General features: G+C 38.3%; 2 protein-coding genes across 4 annotated transcripts in view; one reads left to right on the forward strand and one right to left on the reverse strand.

Moving 5' to 3' along the window:
- The window catches only part of LOC135166671 (uncharacterized), a 65887-nt gene extending 47658 nt beyond the window's left edge, over positions 1–18229 (reverse strand). Inside the window, exons 1-4 of one of the 3 annotated variants that reach the window (XM_064129176.1) lie at positions 18115–18229; positions 17098–17366; positions 16958–17026; positions 7271–7314 (exon numbers count right to left, since the gene is read on the reverse strand). In XM_064129176.1, the coding sequence (XP_063985246.1) occupies positions 7271–7300 (30 nt within the window). In that variant the 5' untranslated portion in view covers positions 7301–7314; positions 16958–17026; positions 17098–17366; positions 18115–18229. Of the gene's footprint in view, positions 1–4257; positions 5233–7270; positions 7315–16957; positions 17027–17097; positions 17540–18114 lie in introns of those variants that run through there. The other 2 variants (XM_064129178.1, XM_064129177.1) reach the window with 2 other exon arrangements.
- A 159-nt stretch (positions 18230–18388) lies between these two features.
- LOC135166685 (ly6/PLAUR domain-containing protein 6B-like) overlaps positions 18389–18883 on the forward strand; it is a 60674-nt gene continuing 60179 nt past the window's right edge. The window contains exon 1 of the mRNA XM_064129200.1: positions 18389–18674. The gene's annotated coding sequence lies outside the window, so the exon portion shown is untranslated. The remainder of the gene's footprint in view (positions 18675–18883) is intronic.

An 18883-nucleotide genomic window follows, 5' to 3' on the forward strand; every position in this document is an offset into this window, starting at 1 on the left:
TAAAGTGGTTAAAAATCGTAGATAATAGACGGAAGAAACAGGAGGGGGGTGGGAGAGGGGGGGGACTGAGACTACCGGGGACAGCTGGACTCATAGTTGGAATGTGGGTTTGGTTGACGGTAAAGACTTCGTCGTGGTAATTATGAGGTTATGCTACGAGGTGTGAAACGAGTTGTTTCAATCAGCCAATTGTTTTTATTTAAATAAGAATCGACCGAACTATTTTTATTGCTTTTTTTTTGATTCATTGATTTTTTGTTTCAACGATGGACAGATGAAAATATCTACATGTGCAAAAAATACTGTGACATCGACATATGGAGGCAGAGTGAGTGGCCCTAAACTGTCGACCTGAATCATTAGTACAAAAAAATCATCAGATCAGGGATTAATTTTTTCAGTTGTAGAAATGAATCACCGAGTGTTATGCGTGAAAAAAAAAATGAGAACTAGTTTCTGATGAAATAGCAGAATGTGATTTAATCATTTATTAATAGATTAATGAGATCCAGGTGGGATTGTCTCAGCAAATTAATGCATTTTTCTGCATTAATGAATAACCAAAAATTTAAATAATTACGGGATACGACGAGAGTAGATTCGACTTCGAGTATTTCGAGTCTAATGACCTGATCGGCTAATTAATGTATTTATATACCTGGTTTTTTAGGTTAGAGGCCACCATTTCGTCTCCCCCATGGGCATTAAATCCAAAATGGCCGGGTAAAGAGCCAACTCGATAATTAAAATCGATAATTATCTCGAGTATAATAACCAGTCGTTATCCAGAGCTTGGTCATTTTCTTCTGTTTTACTTTTTTTTTTCAGGGGTCACCACTATTTTTCTTCGGACTCGCGGGGGGGTGGGATGGGGGCCAGAAGGGCCATGAGAAGAGTTGCCTAAGGCCCCCTTTTTCACCATCAAGGGTTACTGCACACAGACAAGAAAATTAAAGAGAAGCCGAAGAAGCAGAGTCACTGATTTAAATTGAGTGCTGAGGCGAGAGTGAAGAAAGAAACGAGAGAAAAAGAATTGGGGAAAGGGGAACGGATACGGCAGGTGATACTTGCCGATCAAAATGGCGTCTATTTCACCACCTGAAAATTTATTTAAGGTGTTGTGAGGGTGGAGGTGGAGGGAATTGATAAATTTGACTTTCTGGATGATCTAGAGTGTGGCAAGATTGAGTGGAGACAGACTGTTTTCATGCTCATATCACGTTTGAGATATTTTTTGAAATATTTATGTGGCGACAAGAGGGGGAGACACTGTTCACATGTGTCCGCCGTTCATCATTCGGGTGTATATATCGTATTTTCCACATTCCCACAAAAATTAACCGAACAAAAATGCCGACAGTAAAAATTACGTAAAAATAAATACGACATAAAATTTTCTCTCTGCCTTTGTATGAGATTATGATAATTGTTTGCGATTAAAAAATTTCTTCTCCAGGGAAAATAAATAATTTTAAATACACGTGGAATGTAAATAAGAATGAATAAAATACGGGAGTGTAATAAAGCATGAAAACCTCGGGGCTCGAGTTTTAGGGCCCCCTCTTACTCATAATGACTCTTGTCTCTCTTTCGCAGACATTTGAGAACTCGCGGTCTTAAATGAGAAAGAAAGAGGGGCCGAGGAGATGGAATAAAGGAAAATAAATAAAAAGAAATAGAAAAATCACGCGTGGTTCGTCATAAGAGGGATTCCGGCGATACTTTCTCTCTCTCAGTCTCCCCCTTTCTCCGTCTGTCTCTCATTTTCTCCCTCACTGCAGTTTTTTCTCTCTGTTTTCGGCAACTGATTTGTTCCATTTTTCGTCTCTCCCTGTCTCTCAGTGAGATTTTCGGAGATTTCTGTCTTCTTCAACTGCATTGGGCACCCAGTGGGATGTATTTTTTCCCCCTTTCTTTTTTCACTAGTTTATGGGATTTTTTTTCACACTGACTACCCTCCCCTCTTTATTCTTTAAGAAGTCGTACGTCAGCGCTGGATTTTCGCACTCACTCGCACTTTACTTTACTTCTGTTATTGTTTCTCTTTTGGGGTAAAAAAATCATTTCTTTGGAGCTGGGTGAGGAAGGGGGCATGTGTGCGCATACAAAGTAATAAAAATGGAGGATGTGCCGTAAAAACAAGACGATAGTACGAAATAGAAAGTTCTGTTTCGAAGATTATTGCAATTTTTTTACTGTCTAAAAAAGGGAGAAGGGGAGTTTTGTGATTTTTCTCCTCTTTTTATCTACAGGAAATTCAGCGAGAAATCTCGTGAGTAAATAAATGGGGGAAAACTGGGGAGAACAAGGGTAGAGGGAAGATTGTTTCGGGTCGATGGGACTGTGCTCTAGTCAAGAAAAAGTCGAGTGAAACTTATCGGTGAAACGCCATGCAGAATTGTTATTTTATGCGGTGCAGGCATTCCCATTGAATAAGGCCGAGGTTTCGGACTTTCGAGTGATTGAAATTTTGATGTACGCAAGTTTGGGACTGAAGCAAAATTTAATTACAGACGAAAAAAAAAATGCAATTCATTTTTTCGTTGGAAGTAGCGAATCATTGAATGAAAAAAAATTGTATTACTTGAACTTATTCTCAGTGTTGTGTATCCATAACTGTCACGCAATAAAAACAAATTATTATTTGTACTAAAATTATTGTCATTTGTTTTTTCAATAAAAAATTGAATTTAAACTGTTAAAGCAATTTTCAGGATTGAATTTTCCTATTCAATTCAACTTATCTGCGGCATCTATCAAACAGAGGTTAGTAATTCACTGAGATTTGTTAAGGCAAACACAGTTACCACAGTTTATTGGATTAAGTGCGAAAGTTCCCCCCGCGACAGCACGAGAAAATAAGAAAATATAAACGAAGGAACGAGATACGAAGAAAGATTGGATTCACCGAGTTCTCGAGGGTGTGAAAATTTTCTCGTAAATTCTCCGATTTCTTTAATCTCGGTTAAAACCCAATCTCAATTTTTCCCTCATCGTGTTCCCTCGAAAAAAAAAAATGCGATGGTTTTTTTTTTTATTATCTCATGTTGCCTCGCAGGGAGATAGCGCTCGGTTATAAATTTCCGGGACAAACAATCATAATTTTCAAAGAGCTCACGAAAAACAAGAGGTTGAGACGTTTAAAGGGAAGCCGATGCCAGCCGCCGCATGAAATGCGACCACCTATGCAACTCCGCAATTGCGTCATCAGGGATTTCTCAAAATTTTTATTTTACTCAGTTGTTCGTATAGTTTAATAAACAGTTCCCGAACGTAAAAAAATGTCATTTTTTTCTAACGATTTTCCAATTCTTTCGCGCTGAATTTTATTCTATATATTGATAGTTTGCGAGTCAGTGAAGGGAAATGATGATGACGATGATTTTTAATCCGTAAAATAATTTTTTTTATAGAAAAAAAACAGAGAAATTGTTTTCCTTCGAAATTTCACTGAAATCAAGATGCATTTCCGGAAGTCGATTGCATTGCTGACGATAATAATTGTACATTCAAATGACAGTCAAACTCAACTTCCGAAATTCATTCATGAAAGAGTAATCAGTCCCAGGTATGGCTGGGACTGCAGGAAACCTCGTAAAAAAAATTAAAGGCTGATTTTGTAATGAATATCCAATAATAAATCATCCAGAGAAAAATTATCTGCCATTATAACTCTGTAATTCATTTCCTCCCTGGTATAGATGAACTAACTAGTTGGAAATGTTATTCAAATGATATTTAGCATCTATTTACATGTAATTGAATTGAATGCAATGCAAACCTACGAAGTAAACAATTCAAACAAAAGAGACATTCTTTGTTCGAGGAAAAATAATTTCTTTGATCTTGTTTTTTGTCAATGTTACCAGACTACTAGGGAATATTCACTACTTCTCGACATTCCTAACATTTAATATTTTGAAGTGATCATTTGGATATTTTTAAAAAATCGAATGACAATTTCACTGGTTAATCACAAAATTTTATAATTTACTGCAGATCATGAAAAAAAATGATCTATTTGATATCAATGTTCGCGTGCAAATTTTGATTGATTGATAGATTCACGAGAATATCTTGTTAAATTGAAGCTTTTATCATTGATCTCCATCAATCAGAAAGGATCTCACAATGCCACCACCAGTTCCATCTTCATTTCCCTTCAACTGACCTTGATCACTCCAATTGCCCAATAATCCTCAAAAACCCACTCCCTTTTCCACCCCCTATCATAATAAACGCGGAACTGATTATTACCTTGTATCCGTCAACGAGAAATTTCCCCGTTGTCTCGTGTTCAAGGCTGTCACCATCCCTGCATATCACCACCACCAAAACCAGCCTCCAAATCCCTCATATCCCCCAGAACTCGCAAATCCTCGGGTCTCCACAAAAAACCCCCACAAACTCACAATTCCCGCAATCTCCAAATCAGCCCGTCATCATGCACTCGCGCACATGACCGTCAACCAACAGTCATCAGTCCCTCCACCCCCCAAAAAAACCAAAAAAATCCTCAGAAAAATTCACTAAAAAAAATCGTATTTCACTCGAATCACAGAAGCACAATATTTCCAATCGTTAAAGTAATGAAAAAATCCCTCATCGGTCACTCATTATGGTCATCATCATCAACTCTGAAGACTCCACAATTCTTCTCATGGACTCACAATAATAATCCTGAATCCACAAAATCCTTTCGATTATTTATTCACCCATTCACCCAGAAAATCCACTGTTTCTAGTATTTCAATAAACAGAGCACTGTTTTACGGACAATTTATTGTCAATAATTATCGAATAATTATTTTATCAGGCACGCGGCGATACTGTCCCTTAACGAATAAACCTCGCGTGTATCGGGGGTGCACGATACCACCGTGGGGCCACCACTGTGCGAGTTAACCAGCGCCAAGTGCCAGCGCGCGCCTCCCCACTAAATTTCAAAAAAGGGGAAGGGGGGGAAATGAGTGAGTTTAAACGGGCGTTTTTTTGCTCTGGTGGGGGCGGAGAATTACCGTAGTGGGGTTACAATTGCCGGGAGGGAACGGAGGAGGGAGTGCATGAGAGAGAAAATATTTTGGAAATGTGAAAAGAAATTTTTTCCTAACGAGTCAATGGGATTTTTGAAATTTTTTTTTTTGAAGTTTCGATTTCTTCGATGGTTGGAGGGTGGGGGTGGCTGGTGTTGAGCAAGTGTTGGTATTTTTTAAGGGATAAGTCCGACACGCGTGACTCGAACGGCGCGAGACGACTGAAACGCGAACGGGAGTCCGGTGAGAGGGGAGCCTCTACCGGAGGACGGTAGAGGTTACGAGGTTTTCACGGGCTTTGGGGAAGGGGGAGAAGGGGGAAGGGGCGAACGCGACGCCCTGTCGGGTACACTCCGCCCCGGGGTGGGGGGGTGGCTGAGGAGGTGAATGCAGGATTCTTGAATTTTTCATTTTTGGAAAAATTTTGAGTTACTTTTTGATAATTCTGAGCGATTCAGATTTTTCTGGAGTTCAATAGTATTTCGATAGTATTTTTTTTCCATTTTCGCAATTGGGATTTTTGGTTTGAAAATTCTGGGCATTTAAAATTGAATTTTGCAGTTGTTAAAAATTTGTTTTGCTGATCCGGAAAGTTCAGTGCTTTTGAAACATCATCTTTATCCCCTTTTTTTGTAATAAAATTTTCTGCGGAATTTTGTTGCCCATTGTATTTAAATTGTGACATAAATAGTCAAGATTTTTCAATGTTTAGAAAGTGGATATTTTTGCACAACACACGATGGTAATTGTCGAATTATGGTAATTTCTTATCAATGAAGTTCTTCCAATTTGTTTTTCTGAATGCATTTCCATCCCATCAATTTGTACAATCGCCAAGAACTAGTCGGATAAATTTCCCACACGGAGAAAAATGTTTAATAAAAATCGGACTGAACTGCCGGTTCATTCAACGATTATGAAAGCCAATCTAAAAATTGAAATTACGGTATGGTAATTTTTCAAAATATTTCCCTCCATGCAATGTTCCTCTTGAATATTTTCGGTTTCGATGTAATCGAGAAAATGACAAATATCAAATATCAAAATTTAAACGAAGAGAGATTATTTCCAGTTCGGTTACTCACTGTTACCCCCTCTTCCAGATCTGTTTTGTTTAATTTATTTTACATTCGTTCATTTAACCGGTCAATGGTCTTGAGACTCAACTCCTGAATACGATCGGTGGAATGCAAGGGATTCCGATAATTCGATCACGAACCAGACGACACTCTCACCCGATTGTCTCGGGTTCTTGAATTTCCGTTGTGGATTGTTGAATTTCCAACGTTCCCACAGTTTCAGTAAACACATATATTGATAAGTATTAATTTCAAAAATTACATTCACACATATATCAGAAATTTTTGTTTCAATTGAAAAACAAAACATCGTTTCGGAATTTAACAATTTTTTTATCAATCACTGAACTATCGATCTCTGAAATTAATCATCGATTAACTTACATGTTTAAACGATCATTAACTATTCGATAGTTCTATTGACTAAACACTAAACTTCCAATAATTTTTTTGAAATTAATACACCATAAAATGTGAAATTTACCAAATGTCGAGGACATAGCGTATGTTTTCCGCAGATATATCGGAACCCGTTAAGTTTGTGATAAAAATACATAAGAACTTTTTTTCAGTTAACAACATTTGTGATTAAAAATGTCTTTTCAAATTTCTCACCACAATCAATCCCCACCGAGATAAATCGATTAATCATTTGAAGAAATTTCCGGCCCGATTGGAACAAGCGAATTTCATGGCGCTACGTGCGGACGAGGCATGCGTACCAGAGCCACCACTGATGTCCAAGGGGCATCTGTGATAGGGGTGACTCTAGGACAACCCCCAACAGACATTGGACAACCCTAATCTCCTGCAGATGAGGAAAAGTCGACCCCCTCGCCAAAAATTTGGAAAAATGACGGACAGAATCGTCGTCATTCTGTTCAAAGATCTTTGATCCTCTCATGAAAGAGCGATTCTAGGAGAAGACATCACTAGACATTTTTTCCGAGATATTTTCTCATCTTTAAAAACTGTCTACCCCGTTCTCGACAAAAAACCAGTCGTTCTCGAAATAAACGTGTAATTATCTAACCAAATGACAATTCTCGCCAAGATTAATTGAAAATGAACTACCGAAAGTAAACAGGCCCTCGATTAATTTTAGAACCCCGATACCGCTTCCACTGTGTGAAATATGAATATTTTTTATCGACTCACCGCAAGCCATATGGCCCGTCCAACTCCCATCCAGTCCCATCAGTCTGAAACGAGAAAAGAGAATTATAAAAAATGAGGGAAAATGAAAAAAATACGTTGTGTGTATTTTAGAATGTTTCGAGGTGTCAACTTGCTTTTAAAAAAACATGGAAAGGGGTTTGTCACCCCTTCACTGGGTGTGAATCTAGCATTCACCCTCATTATTAGTCTTCCGGAAGACTCGAAACGCCAGCTGGCCTCCTAAAGATGAACAGCGGAAGCTCTCACTTAGCGTTAGGGCGGTTCAAAAATGAAAAACTTGCAAACACTGAAATTTTTATTATTCCGTAACCCTACTGATAAATTCGTTTTGTTCGCTATTTTTTGAGACATCTCAGAAAGACATTTGTAATGAGGAAAGGGTTTTATCCGTCTTAAAATAGGATCATGACAAGATTTGATGGGAAAAAATCATTTTTTAATTTTTAAACTCGAAAATTGATTGATCTGAAGTGATCGATCAGTTAAAGTGGATTTTGATATCTGCAGACTTGAACTCAATCGGCAGGATGTGCCCTTGGGTGTGTACTTCCCTTTATTTTTCACCTCCTTTTATGAGAAATTTCAGGTTAAATATATAATGTGGGAAAAAGCGTTCTGATTCCGTTAGGTAAAGGGTTGAAAAAGGTACCCGGGATTTTTAGTCATTGGGCAATGTAAAATGGGTCATATTAGTGGATTCACCATGAACCGGTACCTATCTGAAGTATCGGATTACAACGAACCTCATAACGACGAAAAAAAAAACAAAAATAATGCTTCGTCAACAATTTGAAAAAACCAAGTGAAATCTATCAGAAAAAATTATGGAAATTGTGTATTTTCTCGTGACGATTATATTAATAAACTTCCCAGGACCCCAAAACTTCCAGGTCATCCCCATCTGCACCTTGCAATCCCAAACCCCCGACTTCCTCCTATTTACCCATTTTTTCCTACCGCCTTTTTGTCTAAAAAAGGGTTTCTACAACTGGGCATATGGGATATTCCCGGTGTGTGAGAAAACTATTAGGTAAGAAGCCCAACTAAAAAAAATGGGACACCCTTTTGATTATAACGGAATCCCTGTGAGTCTCCGGGTGCCTCTTCCGCAGTGAAAGGGGTTGGGAAAAATCATACATGATGAATCCCGTTTTTTATTCTTTTACGAAATATCCCAGGTACCAAAAACGCGGGGGTATCCGACAACACCTGACGGTTTCTCACGTCGAAGGCCAAAGATCACCCTATGCCAACACTCCCTTAAAGTAAAATAACTAAAATTTTGTCTACAAAAAAATTTTTTCTCAGTCGATCAGTTTTATCTGCGATTTAAAAATTCAGGGGATAATTTTACACGACGGACAATAGAAATATTCTCACCCCCTGCCCTCATGGGAAGATGCCCAGATCAGTCCCAAGTAGGTGGGTGGTGGGGGGGGTTAGGGTCCAGCTCGTAGGAATGTGGTCTGCCGGGCAGGCAAACACACCCACACAACACCATGAGTCTCGGTGCACACATATTTGATGTGTCCGAGGCAAGGACTGGGGGTACAATACTTGCACCTTTTTCTTTATCACTGAGCCCATAATGCATTAGGTATATAATGCCCCGCGTACAGCTTAATGGGACTTTAGCAGTCGTTAATACAGCCGGCGAGTTCGTGGGTGTGTATTCATTGATTTTTATTTTTTTTTTTCGCAAAGTGAGTTAAACCACTTTTTTTTTCTCATCTCTATCTCGAGGGATAGATACGCTCCTGGGCCTTAACATATTGTAATTACGTGAATTATTATTTCATTTCATGTTGCGCATCCGTTCCGCCTGCCAGACAGTTTCTCTCTCATGTGTTTTCTATCTTCTCTTGTTTATTATTTTATGGTTTAGTTGGGCGGTTGTTCTTTGGTGATGGAAGACTCTTTTCTATTAATTGTTGGTAGTGAAGGCGTGACAATTCGCCATAAAATGACAAGACTTCATGAGCACGACACCAATAACTTGGAAATCGGTGGACGATTGACATTCCTCCAACCAATTCCATCGTGTTCCCAATTAACAGCAAAAAAACTTTACAGTACAGCTCAAAATTATTAATTTATACCATTAAATTGCAAAATATTTTGCGACGACCAATGAGCTGCCGAATTAGCGCACAAACGAATTTATAGCGCCCTGAAGATACTCTACGAGGCTGTACGAGAAGTAAAACGTCATTGCGGACTCCATCTCGGTAAGGACTTCCTACAGCCATGAATAAATAAACAATAATTCTAGCCACAAGAATTCATGCTGTACACATAGAACCCAAAAAACTGAATCGTAAAAACTTGTACAAAAGGCGGAAGTACATAAAGTCGGTGTATCAAAGGCAATCTACTCACGTGTGTAACCAGCAGCATTAAAAACGTATAAAAGGGCCCCAGGAAAAAGTATGACACCGATTGACAACACCTCTAGGTACCCATTGGGAATACGTAATTGTAGTTCCAATAATTTTGGAATTCGTTGTTTTCAATGATAAGGTCCTCACGTAAACACGAGTCAAGGGGTCATTGACGGCATTGTCTGACGTCATGACGACACGTGTATAAGAGACTTGCATTCGTTATTAAAATTTTTATTATTTTTGTTCAATACTTGAGGAACTCCAGTGTATACTTTAAACTCATAAATTTGACTCGTTTTTTTTTGTGTTTACAGTTAATGAAGTGGTTATACGTTTAGGGGGGCGATTCATTTATATTTTCGTTGATATTTCGAGGCGATGGCGGATTGAGCCAAGACGAATGAATAATTACAAGCAATTGTGAAATATCATTTATTTTCTCCCAATTGTTTTTTTATTCATTAAGAAAAGTGATGATTGAGCTGATGTTATTGGAATCTCGGTGTTTTTAAAATTTTCAATTCAAGGATCATGAGCAAAAAATTGATGCAACTGTTTTACGAATTTACTTTATGAATTGAATTGAAGAGAAAAAAATGTTTTTGGAATTTTTTTCTGTCGTTGTGAATTGAATGCCAATTGACTGGCTACTTCCTTCGCACTTGAATGCACGGAAAGCACGTTTTAACGTACCATCCTTTTTCCTTTACAATACGTGAAATCAATTGTTAAAGTAAATTCCATAAAACGTGAAATAAAAATATCCTCATCTTCCAATTTATTTTTTGATCGAATTTCATTACCCTGGGAAACTGGGTAGATTAGAAAAGTTGAATTGTTTAAGCCGATTTTGATTAAAAAGAAATGGCAAGAGTTTGAGTACCGGAAAATGTTTATATTGCGAAAAAAAAATTCTCACGGTGGTAAATTCCATTCTCCGAAGGACGTGTCTCTGATAACAACAAATATCGATTCAAGTTCCGTGGGAATATCGATTATGACTTACCGATGGATAAAAATGACAATAATGAAGACATCGGAACCGTAATACGTTCACATTCTCTCAAACTTCCCATTCCACTAGTTTCTTTTTATGAAATAATATCGATTGTTTCCATTTGGTATCGAGACTGGATCCCGTTACGTAATGCGGATGTGGAATGACTGCATACTAAATTTCCAGTCGAAATGAATTATTCAAATAATTTAGTCTCTTGATAACATGAATTTTAAAAAATGATAAAAAATTGTGTTTGTGAAAAACTACAAAATTTCATATTTTTTAAAACTAGATATTTTATTAATGCGTTGTTTTACTCAACATATCGTTATATATTTTTTATAGACTATTAAATTTTCAACAAAAAATATTGTGACATTTCCCCGCAAAATCACTTCTTTGGAGACTAGATCGATTGGAAAAAAATCCTCAAACATTAATATTTCAACAAATCATCATGAGCAACAGTCCAACCTCTAAAAAACGTTCCAAAAATCCCCGAGATACGAAAAAATAGGGTCCTCGCGACCGAAGGCCCATCAACGCACCAATGTAACGACATCCCGTCCCTCCCCCAGATCCATTCCCATATAAATTACCCGAAAATACCCACATTTTTTTAATCCAAATGATGGATATTTCAAATGACTCAGACAAATTCTCCCAAATGTGGGAATTCGTCGAGGCCACAGCCCCAAATAAAAATAAAGCCACGGGAATAAAAAAATTCGAAAAAATAGAGAGGTATCACCTGACGGAGAGGAAATAGGTGGAGGCCTGGACGGTGTCCGAGGGTGAAAAGGGAGCACTGAAGTATCCCACTGTGAAATTGAGCCGTTAATACTCCCCTCTTTCATCTCAACTCAACGCTACTGACCCCACTTCAAACACCGTTATCCAAACACGCGCTGTTTTTCCCCAAAAATGACCTTTCCATGGAAAAACTAAATACAATGGGAGGGGAGAGAGAGACGTAATATTATGACAGTTCTACCCGTAAATTTGGAGAGAGATTTAAGGATTCAATTGACCCATAAATGGGTGAGATCAAGCGAGAAACCAACGTGTGAATTTTTTTTTACTTTTCGGATATTTTTTAGGGTAATAAATTAATGGACTAATGGACAGGTTTTTTAAATTCAATTTTTCATCATGCATCGAAATAACTCTCCAATATTTTTCCTTCACTGATAATAGTTAATCATTGAATGAAGGAAGATGGTGAATTTTTCACACGTAGAGTTGAAGGAAATAATAATAAAATCTTGAATATGAATCGAAAGAACATTTTTTACTGGGTAGTTTTTTTTTTTAATTTTTTTACGGTTCAGGAACATCAATATCGATATTTTTATCATTGGAAGACTAAAATGAAGGACTAAAAAAATTGTTTAAATATTCTTATCAATGAATCAGCCGTGATTTGTTCATTTTTATGCGGAAACATCGATATCGATGTTTTCATGGACTATTGAGGGAATGCAGTGTGTTAACTCTCATACGTAGAAATCGTCGAAAAATTGGCAAACTCGGGCGTCTGGAGGGTGCTCATAAACTGTCAGACTGTAAATCATTGAGTTTTATGGTGGTTGCACGTTTGCCAACCTTTGCCTGATGAATTCCTTACTCGGCGGAACGGTTCTCCCTTTATCCTTTTTAACAACATTTCTTTTTTTCCCAATCCTCCCACCCCTTTCACTTTTACTCTCGGCACCGTGAAGAAAAAAAAATAATGACTATTCTCTCAGTTTGAAAAATTCATTAACATTCTTTCCAATAAAAATAAATAAAAATATTTTCTTTAATATTCCAAGTGACCACTCCCACACCGGCAAATCCACAAATAAGAAATCCTGGGTTTCCCGAGTTTGCGCAAATAGTCGGCGGGTCCCATTGGCTCATCATCCCTCTTGGACGGTTACAACCCTCGTGTCGAGGGTGGTTGCAGCCAAGTAGGCGTGCACCCCCGTGTTTTTATCATCTTCTCTTTCGAAAACTTGAGACAGAAATTATCCCGGAAAACTCGCACACCCGGGACACTCAGGAGAATGCAATATCAAATGTTTTTGCTCCGAAAATTAGAATAATCCGATAATTCGTTACTGTTACCACCAGAACCGAGTGAGAAACAATTTCTCAAGGGGTTTTTACCCTCGATTTGAATATCTGAATAATCGCTATCACGTTTGGGCGTTACCAGAAAAACTGAAGGTTTCGCGTGTTCTTGACATCCTCCAAATCCTCAACGAACATGACATTTTTTCAGGAACAAATAATCTTTTCAAAGTTTACATTATCCTATGAAAAAGTGGTATGAGAAAAAAAGTCACAAATCCTTCTTTGTAAAGAATTAAATTTTCTACAAAAAATATCAGGTGACGTTTTTTCGTCAATCCACTGGTTGCGTAGATAATTCTCCATTTTTAAATGTCCGGAAAATGTCCATCTGCACAAAACCTTGGAAAATTGAAAATCTCGAATGGAAAGAATTCGACAATATTCCCTATTACGGAAACGCCACACACTGTATTATGACGTCACGTAGTCTCACCGGATATCGCGAACGTGTCGTTGAGGCGGTTCGCGCCCCCTGGAATGACAATAATACACTCGTGGTGGGTTTTTAAAAAAGAGTACAGTGGCCCCTGTATTCAATAAAAAGGAGAAATAAAGACAGATGAAAATTGGACAAGGAAACAAGCCCGATGTTCCCTCTCTCTCTCGTCAAGTACTCCTTTAGATTCTCTATTTCATACCCTACCAGGAAATCAACTGTAAATGCGAGAAGGACTGTGACAGCGCGTGCTACTGTCATACGCGAGTTGAATTATATTTCGTCGGATGTTTAATGAATTCTTGACATATGGGTCATTTTAAATATCCTAGTCGTGTTTTTAGATTTTTCATAGTGACAGAGTCTATACAGTTAACGATATTTAATATACCAGATGATTTGAATATTTTTTATTCTTGTGAAAGGAAAACTATGATATTTCTAAAAAAAAAATTTCTCCCTCTCACACACGTTTTAATTAGTGATTATAGCGTTCAGGAGTAATTTTAGGAACAAATATGACTGAACCTCATTTGTAGATAATTCATTTTTATACAAAGGATTATTTATAGCCTCTTCCTCTAAATTCACGCGTAAAAGAATTATTACGATGAGAAAATATTGATGTTCAGACACGAGTAATAATTATTCCCTTAATGAATAGATTTAGAAGTCGAAGCCTCGTAAGATTTTTTGTAGAGAACATTAACAAGAAAAAATGTCGTGCGACGTTTATTGTCAGAGTTCATCATCATTGAGATAATTAACAAAGACGTGAGGGATTCACTTCGTACTGTTCGTCTATGTTCTGTTATAATTAACTATTCCATTAATTTGATACATACTTGATTATCACCGGTTATTAAACTCCAATTAATGACCCCCATAACCAGTCCTACAACTGAATATCTCCCCCATACACCGTAATTTCCGTATCACGTATTAGTGTGTGAATTGTGGATACAGTGGATCTCTTTCTCTCGGAATTACAACTCGTGTATTTAATACGTGTTATAGACACATATGATGGAACACTCTCAGGCGGATCCTGTTTCAGACCGCAGAGAGATGCCGAGAGCCCGTGAACAGTTTCAAATCCAATAAAAATCATCGAAAAATCTCAGAATTGGGATTGTCTAATTACCCTACCTATTTTTTTCAATCAAACCTTGCGTTCATTCGTAGAAATCCCATTTAGAAATTGAGAAATTTGTTTAGAAAAAGAAATAAATGCGAACAGAAAATCCACACTAACAAATAACAAATTAAAATTTTTAAAACGGCCCAGTGCAACATTTCGCTCGCATGGTGGTCAATCTGGGATTGAAGAAGCAGAATATTTTTGTTAAAAAATTCCAATATTCTACGAATTAGTTGTTTACGAGTGAATATTGATGAAATTGCAGAAATACTCGAGGTATTTCAATGATCATGAAAGAAGTTCATAGAGGAGCTCGTAAATCGTGCATCGATGGCCGTACGATCCACATTATAAATCAACCGTTCCCGAGGATTGATGCAAACGGTAGAGGGGCCCCCACACTACCGCCACCACTCACTTTATGCTTTTCAATCCAGCGTGTGCGGGTGGGATGAAGAGGTGAGGAGTGAGAGGAGATGAAAACACGCGGTTTGGTCCAGTGAACAAAACGGCTCTTTATGATCGCTTGCGGGCGTTACCGGTGTATATATATTGGACACTAGGATTTATCCCCGGTGTCAATCTCATTATTATTTTTTTTTTATGAAGAAGTTGATTTTTTTCACCCACGAATACGAGGAAATTGACATTTCTTTTGTTGCGAGATAATTAAGTGAATTCAACCGACAATATGTTTATTAAAAATATTCTGTTGATATCTAACATTTTTTTGACTCGATGATTTGTGGTTGAATGCAATATAAACTAGGAAAATAGGCACCCGTAAATTGGCTAGTGGTTTATGCATAGTCTTTATGATTTTTATGGGTAAATATATCTTGTCTAACTAAGATTCATAAAATGTTGCTGCAGAAAAAATCAGAAAAATCAAATGCTTATGAATTTTGTAATTTTCAGGGGATAGAGCTGTAGTGAATATTCACTCAGTTCTGCTCGTTGAATATCACCTCTCAAAGTATGTAACCAACTACCGGCCTATTTTCTTTATCCACTCGTTCAATCGGCAATAAAATGGAGCGCTGAAGTGGGTATTATACACAATACGTGTGTATTTAACGTGCATGTAAGCTCAATGCGCCGGTTTTTCGCGTTTCAGAACCGCGACGAAATACATTTGATACTAGTTTTCTCGATCTACCTACATTGATTCCAGTTTTAAAGCCCGAGTATAGCGTAAAAAATCAATTCCAGTGGAATATTCCACCGTGAAATTCCTTCCGCAATCGGAAAATCTTCGTGAACTAGCCTAAAAGACTGCACTGGTGATATTCCCGTGTTTTCCCGGTTTCCTCTTCAACAAAATTCATTCCAATTTTTTTAGTCGGACTTTACAACGTTTATTTGAACCCCGTTCGCCCTCCGGATATTTTCAAATATTTTTATGACTGAAGAAGATTGTTCTACCACAAGGAGCACTCGCTGAACATTGATGATTTGTTTAGAAATTTGTAGGCAATTCCACAGATCGATTTGACGACTGAAAATGTAAAAGATATTGTATCCTTAACCGAGATTCAAAAATTCAATGGACCGAGAAAACAGGCTGAAGCATAAAAAAATATATCTCGAGTAATGACAGATGAAAGGACAGTGTCGAAAGCGCGTACAAAGTATCACTAATCGTCCCATTGTATTGTCTCTGGACCCCTTTGTTAGTTAAACCAGCGACACACACCAATAGGTGAAAGCAACGTGCGTTTCCCAACGGCTAATTATGCCTCTAGTAATCACGGTACAGAGTAAACTCATGAAGAAACACGGGGAATTTTAACGGGAGGTGCACGCGCGCCATCTATGACGCCTGTCTAACCTCAAAGTCGTGTATCGGTTTGACGACAACATGGAGATGCCCTCGGGGTGCAGCGTTTTAGTTTCACATGACAGGATAGATCGGTCGAGAAACTCGCCGGTGAGCTTGAGAACGATGTCGATGCCTCTGAGGCCTCCAATGTCCTCGTAACACCGCTAATGGACAGTTTCAGTCGATAGTGATGGGTGGGTACGCTAATTAACGATGTTTTTGCCGATTTTATCGAATGATTGGATTTTTTAAAAATCAAATATTAAGAAGATTAAGGTTATTGCTTGTTCAACGGATTCAAGGAAATTTCAAACCGGAAATCAGGACGACCTGATTAGCTGGAATCGATTGCAGATTTAGAGAAGATGATTTATTTAATTTAATTTTCTTGTGAAAATTCTTTTCGCGAAAAAAAAACATTTGTGAATGATTGCTACGTTACATCCGGTGTATGTTCTCATTGATATTCATCGTACAATCCGCCATGAAACTTATATACAATGTTTTCCCGCGATTTCCTCGAATCGAATCATGTGCCCCCTCTTCTCTATTACATTTTGCTACTTTATACGGTATACAAAATGCCTCGGGTTGCATATGTGTCACATGGCACGTGATTTGAATTTGATATCGATTTTAGATTCTTTATTTGATCGATTTATTTCGATTTATTGAACGAGGCTAAATATTCGTGAATATTTTTGATGACATTTCGCAAGAAATTGCGAAAAACTAGAGTGGTACTCATTCTAATATTAAACTTACCCCCAAAGAGCGTTGGAAACTGCAGTGTGTTGGCTTCAATATATTCCAGAATCGATCGTGAAGAGTTGCCTAGAATAAAAAATTGCAAAATAATTTATTTTTATAATTGATGGATAAAAAACATTATTAGGAGTTCTTACGTGTTTGATGATTACAGAGAGGTCCAGCTCTGCCGATGAAAAAAAATCTGTCACGTGACACTCCGAATTGTTTGTAAATCACTAGAAATTCACTGCACTTAATCACAAATTTATTTCACTCACTCCTCCCAAAAATGCACCCCACAACAAACCCCAAGAAAATAAAAATCCTACTGTTTACGGTGACCTCAAAAACAAATAATAATTTTCATCTCTTCTGAAAGAAAACGCGACCTGCAGTTCCCCGCCTCCTCCACCTGTTCTAAGTCCTACAAAGCACCCAATCGTCATCAACATCCGCCCTTACTCTTCCAGAAAAGCTAATTTTCTCCCTCTAAAAACTCAATATTTTCTAACTTATCTGACTACCTCGTTTAGTTGCAGTAAAAATCCCAAACAATTACTGTTACGTTTAGAACAAAGACTCTCCCCCAATACCGCCCCCCCTTTCTCTCCGCGATCGGCCATTTTATTGCGTCGTCCCTCAAAGCAACGCCAAAAGCCTCAAATCTCCCGTTTAATCCCGAAAATTCACTCACATCCTATGTTCCTCACCGACTCCCTCATCTCCTAGTCCACCTGACTCTCCGGATTCCCACCCCTCCTCTCAACTACCACATTTTCTGATTTTATTCAGGAACGCACTTCGTTGCATCGAAAACCCCAACGATCACTCTTGCCTCGAGAACAGAGGCTCCCCCTACCCCCCCTCTTTCCCGCCTTTTTGTCGCATCACCCCACCAAACACCCACCCAAGCCTCAAATTTTGCCGTTTTATCGCGATGAATTACTCACATTCTATGTTCCTCACCAACTCCCTCATCTACTGGTCGATCTGACTCCCCGCACTCCTACCTGTTCTCTCAACCCCCACATTTTCTGACTCTGCCGGACGTACCGGGTTGCAGCCAAAAAACCCCAAATATCACTGTTACCTCGAGAACAAAGGCGTCGTTTTCCCCTCCCCCCTTGCCAGGCAGTCCACAATTTAATTGCGTCATCCCTCAAAGCACTCACCAAAGCCTCAAATCCGCTCGTTTTATCGCGAAAATTCACTCACATTTCACTGTTCCCCACCGGCTTCGTCATCTCCAGGTCGATCTGACTCCCCGCAGTCCCCCACCTCACTCTCATCTCATCTTCACACCCGTCCCGTGTCACGCAATAACTGCCGGACGGTATTTGCGTACAATATGAACGTCGCGAACGTCGCGAGAGGGGCTCCCTCCTATGTAGGACAATGGAAATAAAACGTTAGTTAACACACGCGCGTCACCATTCCATTACCATAAATTCCAGTTCCTCCTCTGCATCGAAAAAAAAACTCATTAATTTTTTAAAATTTTCGTCGTTTGCACGGAAAAATCTCCGGAGTGACGACGATTTATTGTCCAGGATCGTCCGGCATTCGCGATGAGCATGAGAATCCATCGACACGTGCCAAATGCATTCACGAATCGTCGACATACACGCCATTTGCATTTTGAGATTATTCCAAATTTTTTTCACGATTTCACCGACGTTTTTTTATTTTCACATTCGTTCCCTCGTTCCTGGGAGATTCTACCGAACATTTGGTGAGTTGAAATTGAATAAAAATGGATTATAATTGCCCTCCAAACGTGAATCCAAAACGTTAGAATGAAAGCAAAATTTAATTATGTGAAATCGATTTTTTTGTAAAAAAAACATTTTCTGAAATTTCAATATTGTTCCCTCAGTTTGTCGCCATGGCCGTCCCTTCCCTCTCGCACCGCACACTCACATCATTTTATATAATTGTTCC

Source organism: Diachasmimorpha longicaudata, chromosome 10 (genome assembly GCF_034640455.1).
Source record: "Diachasmimorpha longicaudata isolate KC_UGA_2023 chromosome 10, iyDiaLong2, whole genome shotgun sequence".
Classification (NCBI taxonomy): Eukaryota; Metazoa; Arthropoda; class Insecta; order Hymenoptera; family Braconidae; genus Diachasmimorpha; species Diachasmimorpha longicaudata.